Consider the following 18,299-nt stretch of genomic DNA (forward strand, 5'->3'; position numbering starts at 1 on the left):
CAACCTGTAGGCACCAAAATTGGCGCCCCTTTCGGTGTATCTTTATTCTTTAAGAGAGTAATTACAAAGAAGAGTCCTGGGAATTCTTTTCTTGTATCCAGCTAGATACCACCTATTCTGGCAAAACTTCGGCCACATGACAGCCCAAGAACTTGCCCGAAACCAATTCCCCTGCTGGAACTCACTTCCACCGGCATAAACCCTATGATTTCTGCCCAAAAACAGTAAATTCAGCAGGCTGTATTTACTGGTTTTTGCCCTGTTTTCAGCCCTAGACAGTCCCTGAACTGTCCTCTAGCAGTGGGGCACTGTTCCCAATGGTTCTGGCATCCATATGGCTGAAAAACAGTCAAAATACAGCGCATAACCAGCGCTGAAATAGCACCTGTACGGTGAGGTTATGACCCTCACCGATGCCTGCTTTTGGAGTAGCAATTAGCTACTCCTGTTCCTGCTCAGAGAGGATCTTGCCTCAACAAAAACGTATGTAACCACACAGGTGTACATGAGTCAAATGAAGAGCCCTCTTGTGGGGCATCACATTACTGCATGTAGGGAAGAGAGAGAGTAGTGTGAGGTGTGCAGGACATGACTTCTTGCACCACACTGTACATGAAAGGGAAAGCTTGCAGTCAATAGCTCTTAACATGTGGCAAGCTGCAAATGAAGTCTCTCCCAGCTAGAAAACGAGCACCCCCTCTTCTGCATGAGGCAAGTCCACCAGAGAGTGCCACTTGGCACATTTACAAGGCATTTCCCGTTTTGTGCTTGCTGCTTAAAAATCTCCCGACTGGTTGCCCAATTGACTTTGCAACAGAGTTCTAAAATGTTCCCCTTGTCATTCCGGAGGTAATGACGCGAACAGATGTCATGGCCCAAAATAGCAATTCCCTTATTTTTAGGAGATGCTTCCGTTGGGCTCCCACTGGTCTTCTGACCATCTACCCCCATTGGGACGCATCCAAAAATGCAACGTGGCCCAACTGTCGGGTACTTTCCTTTGCTGACCCCACCTTGGCTTTATGCCTTTAGGGAGTTCACTTCCTAGTATCCACCAACTTGCTCAGTGCGACTGGGGGACCTAAATGATCTTGAACTGAGCCTAGACATCGTCTTGCTATACGAATTCTAGTGCCGACCCACTTCCCGTCTTGGGATCTTGTGCCATTGCCTAAAGGGAGAAAGGCTCTTCCTAACAAAAGGGTGTACCAGATTAAGATTGTGGATGAAAAACCCAAGTACAAGGCAAGATTGTGGATGAAAAACCCAAGTACAAGGCAAGATTGGTTGCAAAAGGATATGCACAAAAAAAAGGAATTGATCTTCAACAAATCTTTTCCCCTGTTGTAAAGCTTACAACATTAATGTCCTTTTTGCTCTCGTTGCGGTGCTTGATTTGGAATTGAATCAAATGGATGTAAAGACAACGTTTTTGCATGGTGAGATTGAGGAGGACATATACATGGAACAACCTGAGGGTTTTGTAGTTCCTACACGCGAGGAACTAGTATGCAAACTGAAAAGGGCTCTGTATGGTTTGAGACAATCATCACGGCAGTGGTATAAGAAGTTTCACACTTTTATGCTATGTCAAGTCTTTAAACGCAGCCATGCAGATCATTGTTTGTATACGAAAAGGGATGAAGATGATAGCCCCATCATACTTGTTCTCTATGTTGATGACATGCTGCTTGCCGGGAAACATAAGACTAGTCTCGATGCTCTGAAGCGTAAGCTAAATTCAGCATTTGCTATGAAGAATTTGGATGATGCAGAGCATATTTTGGGCATGCGTATTAAAAGAGAGAAAAAGCTGAAATTGCTGTTTTTATCTCAAGAAAAGTACATTGCAAAAGTACTTGAGAGATTTAATATGGCTAATGCTAAACCTCTTGGAGTACCTTTACCTCCATACACCAAGCTTAGCAAAGCAGATTGCCCAAAGGATAAGGTGGCACTGAAAGCAATAAAGGGAATCCCTTATGCATCAGCTTGTGGTTCGCTATGGTTGTCACTCGCCCCTACATTTCTCATGCATTGGGAGTTGTTAGTTGATACATGTCGAATCCTGACAAAGCGCATTGTGGGAAGCTGTCAAATGCATTCTGAGATATTTGCAAGGTACACAATCAAAGTGTATTTGTTATGGTAAAAGTGACTTAAAGTTGCAGGGATATTGTGATGCCGACATGGCAAATGACATGGATACCAGGAAATTACCAGTGGATATGTATTTGCTATTGCTGGTGGTGCACTCTCTTGGTGTTCTAGGTTACAGAAAATTGTGGCATTGAGTACTACTGAGGCTTAATACATTTCAGCCACAGAAGCTTCAAAGGAAGCCATTTGGTTGGGCAGACTTACAAAAGAACTTGGCACGCCTGCTCATACTCCCGTGTTGGGATGTGATAGCCAAAGTGTTGTCTATTTAGCAAAAAATGCCATGTTTCATGCGTGTACCAAACACACAGATGTGCGGTACCACTTCATACGTCAGGTATTGGAGGATGGTCTAGTCACTTTTGACTAAGATCCATACACAGCATAACCTTGCAGATGTTCTCACCAAGAGTCTTGCTAAGGCTCAACACGAGCATTGCATACAGCTGGTGGGAGTTGGTTAACTTAAAGGCGTCATTTATGCCTTTAAGTGGGAGGTTGTTGGGTTAAAGGCCCTAAATAACCCCTTATGTACATTTTTATACTTTGTCCACGTTCACATTGAACTTGGACACATTTTTTAAAGTTACTTATAATAAAAGTGGAAAACCCACAACTCAACATATGTGAGTTTTCCAAAAACCGTACGAGCCTCTCTCTCTCTCTGCACTTTCGATCCCTAGCGCTACCCCCTTCCTCCATCTGTGCCTGGCTCTACCCAGCCCAATCCTACACTCCTTCACCGGGCACATCTCTTGGTAGCCTCTGCTTCGCGCTTTTAAAATCGAAGACGAGAACTTGAGCGTAGTGCCCATGTTCTCAAACAATCCTCTCCAAAACAAACTTGTCATGCAAGGATCACGATCACTGACAATCGATTGTGGCATACCATGGTACTTAAACACATTGTACATGAACAAGCGTGCCATCTGATCAGATTTTATCTTCTTCCTAACAGGGATAAAATGGGCTTGCTTCCTGAACCTGCAGATAATTGTCCATATACCATCATTCCCTGTTGGCATTTTTAGAATATCAAAGATAAAGTCCATAGCAATGCTTTCCCATGGCTTATCCGGAATCGGCAGTGGTTGTAACAGCCCTGGTGCCTTTTGCCTGTCAAACTTGACCTTTTGGCAAATCATGCATGCTCGCACAAAGGCATCCACATCTCTCCTCAAGGTAGGCCAATAGAAGAATGTCTCTACCGCTTTAACTATTGCATCAATACCACGAAGCTCTGCATACGGTGGTACATGACTCTCTTCCATGACCTTATGTCGCAATGGCCTAGTGACAGAAAGTCTGCCATGCATCATCATAAAATCATCTCTAAGGAGGTATTGCTCATGATGTTGCCCCTCTTGCAACTGATCAAAGATCCCTGCAAAATCTTTATCAGTAGCATATTGTTCCTTCATGTCATCAAGCTCATGATGATAAGGAATTGACACAACTGAAATTTGTGGCTTCCTTGATGACGCATCAGCCACAACATTCTCTTGCCTTCCACGTGCATAATCTGGAAGTGGAACACAAAAAGAATGTTTGCCCATCGCATATGCTTTTCGGATAACTTTGACTGTGTCAAGAAGTATCGCAAGGTCTTATGGTCTATGTGGACAACAAAATCAGCACCTAGGAGGTAGTGCTTCCAGCTAGAAAGCGCATGAATCACGGCCAAGAGCTCTTTCTCATAGACTTGCATAGTCCTCTTTGGCCCTTGCAAAATTCGGCTTTCATAAGCTACTACCCGTCCATCTTGCATTAGCAGTGCTCCGATTACTGGAATTACTGGATCTGGCAAAACGATTACTGGATTTGAAGTCAACTTTTCCTTTAAAAGACTAAAAGCTGAAATCTCTTTTTGGGTCCATCTGAAAGTGACCTCTTTCTTTTGCAAAGCGTGAAGAGGCGATGCTATCTCTGCAAAATTCCTGATAAACTTTCTATATAGTAGGAACACAATCCCAAGAAGCTTCTGACATCGTGCACAGTCTTTAAGTGTGGCCATGTCTTAATAGCTTCGACCTTTGCGGGATCCATTCTGACACCATCCTTTGAGACTATGTGGCCAAGAAAGTGGATCTCTTCCAGGAAGAATTCACTTTTTTTAGGATTGACAAGTAGCCTGTGACTGCGCAGCTCTTCAAACACAATGGTCAAGTGACGTCTATGCTTCTCTTCATTCTTTGAATAGACTATCATGTCAGTGAAGAACGTCCCAACAAACTGTTGATGCGAGCGGAACATCCGGTCCATCATTATGTTGAACGTGGTAGGAGAATTTGTTAGCCCAAACGACATCACTAGAAACTCATAAAGACCAAATGCCATTCTAAACGTAGTCTTGTGCACATCCTTTGGCCTTATATGAATCTGATGGTACCCACTCTTTAGGTCTATCCTTCTGAAAATTGCAGCACCCTTTAAACGATCGAGAATATAATCAATTCTAGGAATAGGAAACCTATTCTTGATGGTATTCTTATTCAACGCACGGTAATCAATACACATGTGCCATGAGCCATCCTTTTTCTACACTAGGAGCATTGGGGAGCAAAAGGGTGAAGAACTAGGCTGAATCAGCCCCTTCTCTAATAACTCCTCAACCTGGCCCATAATCTCTTTCTGCTATGCCGCGCTAACCCTGTAGGGAGGTCTATTTGGTGGGCTACACCATGGCACAAATCTATCCGATGATCCTCAGGTCTCTCTGGCAGAAATTGCAACGGTAATGAATCAGAAAAATAGTCACTAAACTCTTGCAAAAATGTTCACCTTCCTTTATCTAACACAGATAAATTTGACTGAGAATTATCTGAGACATCATGTGCAAAAATCAAGTACATAGAAAGATGATTCTTCTTTACAGAAGTGATAGCCAAGGCAGATACAATAGGGACAGACTCCCCTTTGAGCTTTATCCAAAACATGAGTTTTGTCCCTATGCTGAAGGGTGATCGTCTTGCCAAAGGCATCCAGCACGCCATGTACTCTGAACATCCACGAAATTCCAAGTAGCGCATCGTACCCTTCCAATGGCATGATATAGAACTCTTTTGTGTCTACATATGACTGAATATGCAGACGCAGCTTTCCAATAATGGGAGTACACTCTGAGTGGCCAGGACATGCCAACCCTGCCTCTGCCGTGTACACCATCTCTTCAGCTTTGATGCCTAGCTTCATAGCTAACTCTGGTGAGATAAAGTTTGCTTTGGCACCTGGATCAAAGAAGATGAGTGTCGTCTGATCTCTAACTTTACCCCATGCTCTACATAACTCGCTGGCATCTGTACTGGGTCTGTCAACCACCATGTCTGGCGCCAAATCTGCCGTGGGTTTAAGCTTCTTGCCTTTCTGGTCTTCTTTATCATCTGAGTCAGCTGGTCTTTTCCTTTGTGGACGATTGGTAGCAAAGTGACCAGGCTGCTCGCATATAAAGCATTTGTTTTCAACCATTAGGACCTTCTTTTCCTCGAGCGACTTGAGCACAAAAGGCTTCCTTTTCTGTTTCTTTGCCTGCGCTCCAGAAGTCCCGGCTGAATCCTTGTCTTTGGTGGCCTTTTCTGACCCCTGTGACGCTTCAGGAGCCGTTTTCAGAAAGAACTTCTTCGCTGAATTTTTCTTTTACTGCCCTCCTTTCTTGTTGCTTGGAAACCCACTGTCCTCTCTTTTCAACAAGGCAAGACCAATGTTAGCAACTTCCATAAGATGAGTGAGGGTAGCCACTCTGTTCTTGGTACAGTAGTCCCAAAGCCCTTTAGGCAGCCCACACCAATACTTCCCTATCTGCTCTGTCAATGGCACAAATGTGTACAAAACCTCCGATTGTACTCTAGCAAGCTCTTGCATGTAGACGAAGTAATTTGTCATGACGTCGGCTTCAAATTCATTTGTCAGGCAAGCAGATGCAAACATTTACTTGAAGTAAACCCAAGTGGCGAGTGTCTGTCCTTGCATTAACAATGTCGTTCACCATGTAAGCGCATTGTCCTTCAAGAAAGTGGCAGCTTTCCTGACCTTAGAGACCTCTGTAAAATTCCCACCTGCATAAGCTGTATCAAACTGCTCGAGGAAAGTGAGAGCCTTTGCATTATCCTCGAAGCCACTGAAAGTGTCGAACTTTATAGCTGCACCACCTTCTTTGTAAGCTTTCGGCTTTTCCAGTGCACCCACATTGTCATAAGGAATAGTTTGCAACATGGGCACTGTAGTAGGCATCATCGACACTTCTTGGCCATTAACATTTTGCGTCATTGGTGCCATATCTGACTCCTGTCCATAAGAAACAACAATGCCAAAATGAGCTTGTGGCACCCCAAACTGGCTATGGTTGCTCTGAAAACCTTGCTGCATGCCGATGCTTACCATACATGGGGTTTGGCATCATGCCTTGCATACCCCCAAACATTGTTCCTAGCATGTACGGCTGACTTCCAGGCGCATAACCAACCATACTCTGGAACACAGATCCACCCTTGAAATACCCAGGATGTACCGTGGGTGGTGGAAAAACTAGATGCCTTGCCTGGTAACCAATTCCCTGTCCATTCAAGACAGCATGCGGGCTCTGAAAGGTGGTGGGCTGAACTGGCATAGCCTGTGGAATAGGCGTCCTAACCACCTGTTCAAGGACGGGAGGAACCTATTTTGGAGCCCCCGACTCCGCAACATGCGAGTGTTCCCTATCCTGCTGAGACACATGAAGTACTTGGGCTTGAGCCTCAACAAGCTCTGTTCGCGATGTAGGTTGCCTATTTTGCTGTGGCACTGGTGGCGCTTGCAAGAAATCCATAAATCTTGGGTTCTGCACCAGTTGCGAAAACACATTCACGCCGGCAACTAATTGAGTCCTGAACGCATCATCCTCGAGTTGCCTAGTCATAAAGCCCTGTACTAGAGGGACATTCACATCAACAGGAGGTACAGATTGACGTGGCCGTGAGCTCTCACCAATCTCGAATACCATAGGAATTTCTTGTCTGTCCTTCGAAGAGGAGCCCTCTTCCATAATGCCCTTCCCTTTGTCGGCCATAGTGTAATCCCATGTTCTTGTACTTTGTGTCTTTACCCAAAACAACCGAGGCTCACTACTTGAGGAAAAAGTGATTGATGTCCCGGCAACAGAACCTTGAAACCAGTCCGTGGGGCGGTAGGCTTTGGCTTTCACCCGAAATTCTTTACTTTAGACATACACAGAGAGAACTTTGCAAAGGTAACCTGCGACGGGAATTAGCACTTAAGCACACACATGGCTCGGAAGCTAGAATGCTCCGAGCAGACGCCGACAACCTGTAGGCCCCAAAATTGGCGCCCCTTTCGGTATTTCTTATTCTTTAAGAGGGTAATTACAAAGAAGAGTGCTGGGAATTCTTTTCCTATATCAAGCTAGATACCACCTGTTCTCGCAAAAGTTCGGCAACATAACAACCCAAAAACTTGCCGGAAACCGATTCCCCTGCTGGAACTCACTTCCACTGGCATAAACCCTATGATTTCTGTCCAAAAACAGTAAATTCAGCACACTGTATTTACTGGTTTTTGCCCTGTTTTCAGCCCTAAACAGTCCCTGAATTGTCCTCTAGCAGTGGGGCACTGTTCCCAATGGTTCTGGCATCCATATGGCTGAAAAACAGTCAAAATACAACGCATAACCAGCGCTGAAATTGCACCTGTACGGTGCGGTTATCACCCTCACTGGTGCTTGCTTTTGGAGTAGCGATTAGCTACTCCTGTTCGTGCTCAGAGAGGCTCTTGCTTCAGTAAAAACGCATGTAACCACACAGCTGTACATGAGTCAAATGAAGAGCCCTCTTCTGGGGCATCACATTACTGCACGTAGAGAAGAGAGAGAGCAGTGTAAGGTGTGCAGGACATGACTTCTTGCACCACACTGTACCTCAGAGAGAAAGCTTGCAGTCCATAGCTCTTAACCTGTGGCAAGCTGCAAATGAAGTCTCCCCCAGCTAGAAAATGAGCGCCCCCTCTTCTGCATGAGGCAAGTCCACCAGAGAGTGCCACTCGACACATTTACAAGGCATTTCCCGTTTCGTGTTTGCTGCTTAAAAATTTCCCGACTGGTTGCCCAGTTGACTTTGCAACAGAGTTCTAAAATGTTCCCCTTGTCATTCCGGAGGTAATGACGCGAATAGATTTCATGGCCCAAAATAGCAGTTTCCTAAATTTTTAGGAGATGCTTCGTTGGGCTCCCACTGGTCTTCTGACCATCTATCAACATTGGGACCGCATCCAAAAATGCAATGTGGCCCAACTGTTGGGTACTTTCCTTTGGTGACCCCACCTTGGCTTTATGCCTTTATTGAGTTCACTTCCTAGTATCCACCAACTTGCTCAGTGCGACAGGGGGACCTACATGATCTTGAACTGAGCCTAGACATCCTCTTACTATACGAATTCCAGTGCCGACCCACTTCCCGTCTGCGGGTGAAACCACCGTTCACATTGGCCATACAATGTCCGACCATTTGCAACTTCAAAAAGAGGGTCTCAAAAATAAAACAAAAATCATTGGAAAGAAAGCAACAACTACGGTTAGCAGATGCCCCGTCCTCGTGACATAGTTAACAATTGCCACGTCCTCCTGACATATATGATATCTCATCCCGCTGCTCCCGTCCACTGATTATAGAAGCCCTCGTCTCACCTTGTCCGTCTTGGGGCGGCACTTCTCATGATTGATAGTGGATGGTGGATCTCGCATCAATCTGATGCCTGAGTTCACTGTGTTAGCTCTTGATCTACAGCCTACACGCCCTGCTCCCTTCAATGGTGGATGTGTGGCATACACATTCTCACCGATAATCCATAGGGCCTTGGTTTTTAAGTTCTGCCTCGATATAACTCTCTAGGGTCTGTGGTCTAGCTTCATTACCTCGTATGATTTCCCATAGGCCCTTTTCATTAAAGGGAGCTTAATTCTGAAGGAATAAACATATTTCTCTGAAGGGGTCTGGCCATTTCGGGTCAATGTTGCGTCACTCTCAATCTTCTCTCCCTTACTCTCTAATCTGTCTCTCTCAGTCTCTCAAGTTATCCTTATCTATACGCATCTCTCATGCTATGTCTTTACACACATATATATCTCTCTCTCTATCTCTAGCCGAAAATTAATATTTATCTATTATGCAAAGTGTTAATTAACAGTAATAACCTTGTGGTGTATCCAAAGGCGAGTTTCATGGTTGTCACGTCATCACTTTTTAACAAAAGCTCCTCCACTACTAGGCCTGCAACAATGCAATATTTCAAAAGGGGTGACAAGGTAGCTAGGACATAGAGAACAAGTTAAGTAGAATTGCTAGGTAGGAAGAAGCCATCTCTCGAAGGAAGACTCTACCAGTGTCTTCGCGATGTAGAGCGTGCTTGAAAAGTCCCATATAATAGACAGAATATGTCAATCGGAAAAGGTCAATATGGTACACGGATGTCCACGGATGCCAATGAGCAATGAGCAAGAAGGGAGAATCACAGGGCAAAAGTTCTCATGCAAAAGACATACAGGATTAGAGTGATTGTATCTCGAGATTTGTGGTAGAGGCATCAAAATCCAATGAAGGATAGGAGGTTTACTTCTAAATGCCAACCCCACGCATCTGTCCACTAACAGCATAAAAGGTTCCATAAAAAACTCAATCTCAAACAAAGCGCGCCTCCACACGGTGGGTTTTAAAATCCACCTTCACAAGCACAATATGCATGAGAGAACAAAGGATATCTCTCTTGAGGAGATTAGATAGTGGGAGACATTCACAAAGAGAGATCACTGACTTCTTTAGAGTAGAGACTCGGAAATCGAATGAGCAAGAAAACTTCAGAGTCCACCTATACCAGAGGTATATTGATTGACAGAGCCATTGAGCTTGGGAGAGCTAGACGCCCACATCTACGAGGGCCAACATGACATCGATAGAGACTCCATTAGAGGATCAAGACTATTCTAGCACGACACGGGAGATGTCCAATATGACTATTTAGAGAGGCGGACATCGACGATGCTCTTCGGCGACAAATGCAGTACATCCTCAGACAACACCTAATGCCAGACATCCTTCTATTTTACTTCATTTTATTTTGTAGCCAAACATTGTCGGATCCACCAGGATTGTATCAGTTTGGTCTCATAGGTCATTTTGGCCTTTTGAAGACACTTAATATAACATTTCATTCCATTTCATTTTCTACATGCTTGTTTACCCACCTATCCTATCTATCTACTTATCTTGACCCCAACTGAACTTTGCCAAATATCTATATTCTAGGATATTTTCCGCTTTAAGTCTAGTTAAGAACAAACTTATGAATGTATCTCAGCTCATAATTGTAACTTTGTCTCTCTTCATTCTCCCTGCCATAGAAACACGGAATGCCTGTTCCAGGCCCTCGTCGTGTCCGGAATGCGTTCCAGCCAGAGGCTGATCCGAAAATGCCATTACCGCCCTATGCTGTTTCAATTTGTGTTTCATTCAGGGAATGCGTTCCGAAGACATGCCAGTTATCGAAGTCCCATTCTGAGTTTGAAAAGGGGCCAACCAAAAGTTTAAAAGGGTTATGCGGGTAATGTTCATCACTTTTTGGGCATTTCTGGAACCATGTGGACATAACAGCCTAGCGCTCAAAAGAATCTCCATTTTTAAAATCTCCTCTAGGCTTCCTACCTCTTGTTAGGGTTTTAATCCTACTTCCATCCTATGCCTATGTGAACAACCCTTTATGGTGCTACTCTCACACACTCTAGTGGGAAGCAACCTTACACTTTGCATGACTACCCATGTGCCACCTATATGGCACTACCTAAGAGTGCCACCTCCTATGCCATGTACTAGGACATGTGGATTGAGGCTACACTCTCATAGTGCTATATAAGCACACAACTCATTGTACAAATTAACGTATCTTATCAATCAATCTACCTATTTTGTATTATTTTGCACTTTGATTGCTCACGTCATTTTTAATTAGCACGTTAACTTAATGTTTAAATCATGAATGCGACTAATCATTATCCGCTGTAATCGAGCCTTACACCTTTGCCCTTTTTCTCCCCCATTCCTGTTCCTCTCCTTTGGTCGTTGCCCGTTCCATGTCTTTATGCTTCCTACAACTTGTTTTCCATCCTCTCTTTCCTATACCCATAGCAAGTTGGCATAACCTTAATGCAGTATTCCAACAGTCTAGACATTGACAAAAACTTGAATGCAAAAATCTTCCTATCCAAGTTTTTCCTTTTCTTTTCTTTTCTTCCTCCTATCCACATGCCCACCCAGCCACTTATACATGCTAGTACAAATCATACATATGCCCAAACAAACATTGCTCATGCATTTATGTTTAGTTCGTAGAACATATTGTTCATAGCTTACTTTTTCATGACAATGCACCTTCCAAACCCCCTATCTAGAGAAGACTTATTCATAACAATTGCATCTTCAATATCATATCCACTGTAGCTCATGACAGCTACAGTAGCATTTTGGCCTGCTCCAAGTTTGTCATATTTCACCTGCAAACAAAATTGTGCTTAAATAGGAAAGCTAAAGCTCAAAATTTTGTAGTAAAACCTGACAGTCTTACCAACTCAATAGTCCGAGTTGTAAGGAGAGGGCGCTGAGGATAGACTAATAGATAAAGAAGCGTATCCATTCTCCCCAACTACACATCCAAATAAAGTGCCCACATGTAAAACTAACAATTAAATTGATCCAAGTACTCAAAGATCAACAGAACTGATTTTTTCGTTCTTTTCAATAAAGTACCTGGTTATAGGCAATATTCCCCATAGCTTGCTTGCCCATAGCGCACTGCAGATATCAATCACTTGAGTCTAGAGCAGTCCATGATTCCAGAAGAATATAGTCAAGTCAATTTAGAATTCCACCTATACCTGATACGTGTTACGAGGTGATTGATTATGGTGAGGAAATGGAATTAGGCCAGCACAAACACCCAAAATAGTGAACGGTTCAATTTCAATGTGAGTGGTCTGCGATGTAGCTTCCCCTTCATAAAGAGCGATCTACAGTTACAACAAGTTCAACCTTAAAACATTGGCAAGGTTCTAATCTCTTTCAACTCAGGATAAACCAGAAGTATCAAATTTGCAGCATTGATTTGCACCAGACAGTACATACTACAAACATGATCCATGAACAGAAACTGTTTGACCTCTTTCACTTGCAAACAGATAAGGCTGTTCTATTGAAAGACTTTAAAATCTCGTGACTCAAGGCAAGGCAAACAGTTCTCATGAGTAGAAGGAACTTCCAGAAGGTTTACTAGTACCATGCTGTGAGATGGTAGAAAAGGCAACAAGATTGCATTCCAACCTAAGCAGCCAGCAACATCATCAATGTCCAAGACATCGACCTCCTACCATCCGAACCAGCACTGGATTGCAATCTCCACAGCAAACCAACAGAAATTACATCAAATCCCGAATCACAGAAGACGACATCGAAGAATACTTAAACACCTCCAAAGGAACACCACCGCCAGCTTTTAAAAACCAATGGAGCACGGAGCTGTTGTGGCAAGTTTCATCAGCCGTGCATAAAGATGGACTGGCAGAAGGACAAAGTTAAATAAAAATGTCCATCTTGCAAGAAAAGATTGGAGATAGGAGGGCAGAGGGGACGAGGAAAGAGAGACGCATTACTGTACTGCTTCCCAAATCACAGAAATCACCCCCAAAACAGGGGAAGGTAAAAAACAGAGACAAAACATTACAGATAAAGAAAAGAAAACTGCGGGACGAAAACCATAGCAAAATGGGAATGGACATTTCTAGGATCCCCGTCCCCCCTTCCGCGTTCCCTTTTGACATTCCCTGTTCCATGTGAAAGCTGTGAGTATGTCATCACAGGGAATGTTAATTCTTCCCCGTTCGAGTTCCCATTCCCAGTTCACATTTTGTAAATTTTTTTTCCAAGAAAAAGATCCTTCTATTAATTAATGAAACTGCCCATAGGGCTGCAACCACCTCTACTAGGGAGGGCTACAACAATCATAAGGGGAGACTCTCCCATTGGAAAAACAGCATACATACAATGAGGGCTAAATCAGGAGATGGGAGGAGGGAAAAACCACACAAGTGGACGGTAGTGCCATCTGAGCACACCCTGGACCATGGTGAAGAAAGGCCCAGGGCGCCAGAGTCGAAATAATGCCTCTCTATGCTCCCGCATGCAGTCGGAGCTGCCCTGAAGTCTCTCGAACTGTCTCCTGAGAGTATGGATCAGCTCCAGCCAAAAATCTCGAACAATCTCCGCTGGTGGCGCAAGGCGAGCCTCAGAGATGCAGTAGCAGTGGGCCCGCCAGATGAACCAGAGTGTTAGGCCACAGACAAGCTCCCAGCACACCTCTCTCTCGCTGCACCACTCCTACGGAGTAAGCTCCGTAGGAGATCGACCTCCCTGTATCACTATCATGTTGCTGGTGGAGGATAGCTGAACTGTAATGCAGGGCCCGTGAGAGTGGACCAAGCAGTTGCACCCCAAGTGTACTGCCATGCTGTGGAAAGAGCTGGCATCAGCGGAAGGACCCGAAGCCAAACCTGTTGTGCCATAGGGCAGTCCCAAAGACAGTGACACTGACTCTCCAAAGGGTGGTCACAAGCTGCACATGCTGCCGAGAGGCCACTATGTACAAGCCAACTCCCCACTACTGTAGCTCTATGTGCAACCAGCCACTCGAACGACGTGACTCGCCGTGGCTATCTAGCGTCCCACAGCCTCCCCCCAAAAGCTGACAAGAACTCACCTGTGAGACCCTCCTCGTATCAATAAGGTGCTGCAGCAGGATGAGCCTCTCCCCGTGCTGCCAGTATGTGACGTCCCAGTCGAACAGTGTACTCAAAGAAAGGGTCCCTCCAAAACCACTCTCCACGATCCCACTGCACTCGTGCCAGTGGACAGCTCTCCCAAGCCCACAACTTCCAGTGGCCTGTCTCGAGAACTGCTGGGTCGGGATCTATGACACAAGTCCTCCCACAAATGCCCACAACTCGGATCCTGTGAAAACAACACTCTGCAACCTGTGGGGCCTCTATTGAGACTGTGTAATTGACCCTCGCCCTGTAGCTCGAAAAACATGGAAGGTACAGTCTTTGAGCAAGCCCGAACTGTGATGAGGACCTCCAGTCGCGTGAAGGCCCCCATCCATTCGGGCATTGGGCGCTGGGCGCTACTGACTCGAAAGGTGTAAGCCACTGAGCTAGTACTGCCTTTGTGATGTCCTGGCACATGCTCTACACCCCTCTCATGCCCTGTAGTTGAATGCTCTCAAGCTCCTCTGACAAACCTGAGAACTGTAGCCAATCACCTTTAGTGCGTGTTGGACCCTCGGTCATGGGACCCCAAGCAACATGAGGCCTACTACCAACCAAGTGGCCTCTCTAAGTGTTGACCATGGGGTTCTAAACAAGGGGCTGTCTCAGGAGCTCCTCCGTGCAAGTGGGCTGGTGCTGCTCCTGGCCTCTTCGCAGCTGCTCCCAGGAGCGAAGCAAGCTCACAGCAAAACGATCCTCCAGTCTCCTGCTGAGGCCAACTCTGCACATCTCTGTGAAAATCCATCTGATGGAAGGTCTTTAAGGGCCTCTGTAGCAGGCTACAATGTCACTTTACAGGACACAATTAGTACAATTGGTCTCGGTTGGTTCACATTGGACGGACTCTCTGGGCTGGGCAATGACACGTGGCAGCAGAGATACGGACTGGTCTAGTGGACATCGTGGCTAGGTCACCACCATTCAGTTTGGAGATAGATTAGATGGCTGACATTTATGAGCCGTTGGTGGCTCTTTATGGTTGTACATATGAGGAGTAGCTGTAGGGTCATGATCATCATCTTCTAGATATATGGTCCGGTGTCGTCGTTTTGAGTAATGAGTCTCACTCTCCGTTGAGATACAAATCGTGAAGCTAGTTGGTTTTTACCTAGCTTAGCCTATTTTGCCTTGCACTGTGTAGTCTGCTGGTCTGGTCCTCTCTCGCCCTGGTCCAACCAGCCCTCGTCCCTGGTCTAGTCCTTCCTCGTCCTGGTCTAGTCCCTCCTCTTCCTGGTCCAGTCCTCCTTGTCCCCGGTCTTGGGTCTAGTCACTTGCCTGGTCTAGTAGAGTCTAGACCTGTCTTCAGCCAGTTAAAGCAGTTAAAGGTCTTCTTGCCCAAAGCTTGGTTGGGTTTGTGGTCGCTGCATGACACATACAAGGCGGTCATTAGAGCGTCCAAGCGCACTACTGAGCCCTCTGAAGTACTACAACAGAAGAAGACCCTTGGTATTTAGTAGAAGTCCATCAACCTCATCACCCATACATACGACATCACCCATTCCTCCATCCGGCTCCACATCTTCCAGGTCACCTTCCCCAGTAAAGCTCTCCCCTATTTTGTTACAGCAGGCTATTGAGCAACGGGCTCTTGAGTAAGAGGCCATGGAGGCGTTGGCGAGTGTTTTGGCCAAGGTAAACATCAAGTTTCCTACCTTCAGGGGACACTCTTCAGAAGATACACCAACCATGCAAGGAGGTATAGGGGTCGTGGTCTTAATAGAGAAGATGTTTTATCTGGTACTCTTTCCATCTACCTTGGATGGCTTAGTAGACAAATGGTACAGCCAGTTTGCAGAGAACCATTTTCCAACCTGGGCAACGTTAAGACAATAGTTATGTGTAGCATTCAGGCTAGGTGACTACCAGGAAAAGGTTTTGGATGAGTTCGCTAACATGGTGCTCCAGCCAGAGGAGACTTTTGCAGAACTTATGACTAAAACCAAGTCTCTGGTTGCCAAGCTTCCACCAACAACCCAGTGAATTTATGGTTAAGAAGTGGGTGGGGAAGGCTCTTCCCAAACAAAAACTCCGAGAGAGTCTCCAACCCGACGCCACTCTAGAGGAGTTCGTCGCAGCTGCTACTAGGATAGAGGGCTAGGAGGCTGTTCAGCAACTCCCCTCACATAGAGACCCTCTTTGTGTTTTCAGAAAGTCCTGCTGATCCATTGACTTCTTTACGTAGGGAACTTGAAGCCCTAAAACTACAACGCGCCCTTCAAGAGGGGAGAAATCAATCTCTGTTATACAGGAGAAACCACCACATCTGGAGGCTTTGGATCAAATCAAGAGAGAGGTAGAAGAGCTTCAGTCTCAACAGGAGACTAAAGCTATGGTATGGTGCAGCTCGTGTCGCTCTCCAAGACATCCTCCACGGGACTGTCCCCTTCGGGCTTATTGCCACTTCTGCGAAAAGTCTGGGCATGAAGACAAGGATTGCTACTATATCAAGGGATTGCGGCAAATACAACAGAGTCTAGGTCCTTCTATCCAACAAGGAATAGCACCTGCATCCAACATGGTTTCACCCTATGGCCATCAAAACCCGATGCCACCTCTGCTAACAACACCTCCTATGCAAGGTATGCACAACTTTGCATCCCCCAGCTTTTATCATGCTAGTACTCCTTCAGTTCCCCAAAGCTTCTACACGTCAGCCTCCGGCCCCATGCAGCAAGGGCCGAGACCACCCCGGCCTCCAATAGGCCAATTTTGTGCTACAGGTGCGGGGAGTATGGACATTATCAGAGTAAATGTCCGTTGCCAGAAGGGTCCCCTCCTTGCCGACACTGCCTTGAAGCTAAGGATTGCCCAAAACAACGTGCATCCACATCTGCAAGCACAAGCCAAAACCAGCAGAAGTTTACATTTCCAAAGGTTAACCTCATCACAGTAAGCACCATTCCAAGGGCCCCGCCTTCCACTCTTGTAGCTGCCTCTCGAGATGGGTCCGTTGCCAGAAGGGTCCTCTCCTTGCCGACACTGCCTTGAAGCTAAGGATCCCTATAGTAAGGACTGCCCAAAACAACGTGCATCCACATCTGCAAGCACAAGCAAAAACCAACAGGAGTTTACATTTCCAAAGGTTAACCTCATAACAGTAAGCACCATTCCGCAGGCCCCGCCTTCCACTCTTGTAGCTGCCTCTCGAGATGGGTTGAAGCAAGTGGAATAGCCGGCTGGTGTGCTCACGCGAGCACGGAGAGCTGTTCTTGGTCTCAGCCTCCCTGGCAGTCCAATTTTTTCGTCTCCAATCACACAAATGAGTCAAACTCCCTTAGTAGCTGACAAACCAGCAGGTAGTGCCAAGAGCCAACTTACCTCTCTTCTATCAGATATTGATGGTGCTTTCATGGAAGCAGTAGAGGACTTGCAGAAGCTTAAGATACCAGCGCAAGATCTGATCAAAAGAGAGAAGCCTACAGCAGAGTCTATCTTGTAAAACACCTTTCACCAAGTGTCACTGTACGACATGCTTCGACTTGATGCAGATTTTCAAAGTGACATCCTTTCCATCATCCAGTCTCTGTATCCTGGTGCAGGGTCTAGTGGCAAGCACCTACCTATGCAGCCCTTGGAGTCCTACATGATTTCCTATCCTGTTGCTCCTCGTCTCACTATGTCTATTCTTGAGCATCATTTCTCAGGCGTCATAGGGGATGGTGGATCTAGAATCAATCTGATGCCAGAATTTACTATGCTGGCTTTAGGTCTACAGCCTACCCGCCCTGCTCCATTCACTGTTACATTGGCGGATCAGAGGACAATCTATCCAGTGGGCATAGTAGATAAGGTGCCTCTGACGGTACAAGACTTCACATTTAGCTTGGATTTTGTGGTGGTCAGTCTTCCCCAGGTGGAGGGAGGATTTCCTTTGCTTATTGGTAGACCTTGGTTGCGGCATACTGAGGCACTTCATGATTGGGGAAACGATGCCATGTGGATACATACTCTTGGCTCCCCCATGCAACCAATTCGACTCAAAGGAGGCATGGATCCAGTGGTTCATCACAAATCATTGTCAATACAATCCAACCCCGACCCTGAGCCGCCTATCCCACCTGACAAATGTCATTTTTTGGTCACTGAGGGCACACTTCTAGGCCATCTGGTGTCTACCAAAGGTTTAGCACCTGACCTAGAGAAGATCGTGGCCATCTTGAAGTTACCACCTTGAAAGGTGTTTAGAGCTTTGTAGGCCAGGCTATCATCGCAAGTTTATACGAATGTATGCACAGGTGGCTCAACCATTGACCCGACTCACTAGTGCTACTGTACCCTTTCAATGGTCAAA

At 45.7% G+C, this 18,299-nt stretch overlaps 1 protein-coding gene across 2 annotated transcripts in view; it reads right to left on the minus strand.

Annotated features, from left to right (window-relative positions):
* The window catches only part of NRPC2 (nuclear RNA polymerase C2), a 259,266-nt gene that overhangs the window by 33,655 nt on the left and 207,312 nt on the right, over window positions 1–18,299 (minus strand). For both annotated transcript variants that reach the window (XM_086509417.1, XM_086509418.1), the window contains 4 exons: window positions 12,068–12,199; window positions 11,940–11,984; window positions 11,758–11,835; window positions 11,547–11,686 (listed from right to left, as the gene is read on the minus strand). In XM_086509417.1, coding sequence (XP_086365543.1) covers window positions 11,547–11,686; window positions 11,758–11,835; window positions 11,940–11,984; window positions 12,068–12,199 — 395 coding nt within the window. The remainder of the gene's footprint in view (window positions 1–11,546; window positions 11,687–11,757; window positions 11,836–11,939; window positions 11,985–12,067; window positions 12,200–18,299) is intronic.

The sequence above is a fragment of the Adiantum capillus-veneris genome, chromosome 3 (genome assembly GCF_014529385.1).
Source record: "Adiantum capillus-veneris isolate H3 chromosome 3, ASM1452938v2, whole genome shotgun sequence".
In the NCBI taxonomy this organism is placed as follows: domain Eukaryota; kingdom Viridiplantae; phylum Streptophyta; class Polypodiopsida; order Polypodiales; family Pteridaceae; genus Adiantum; species Adiantum capillus-veneris.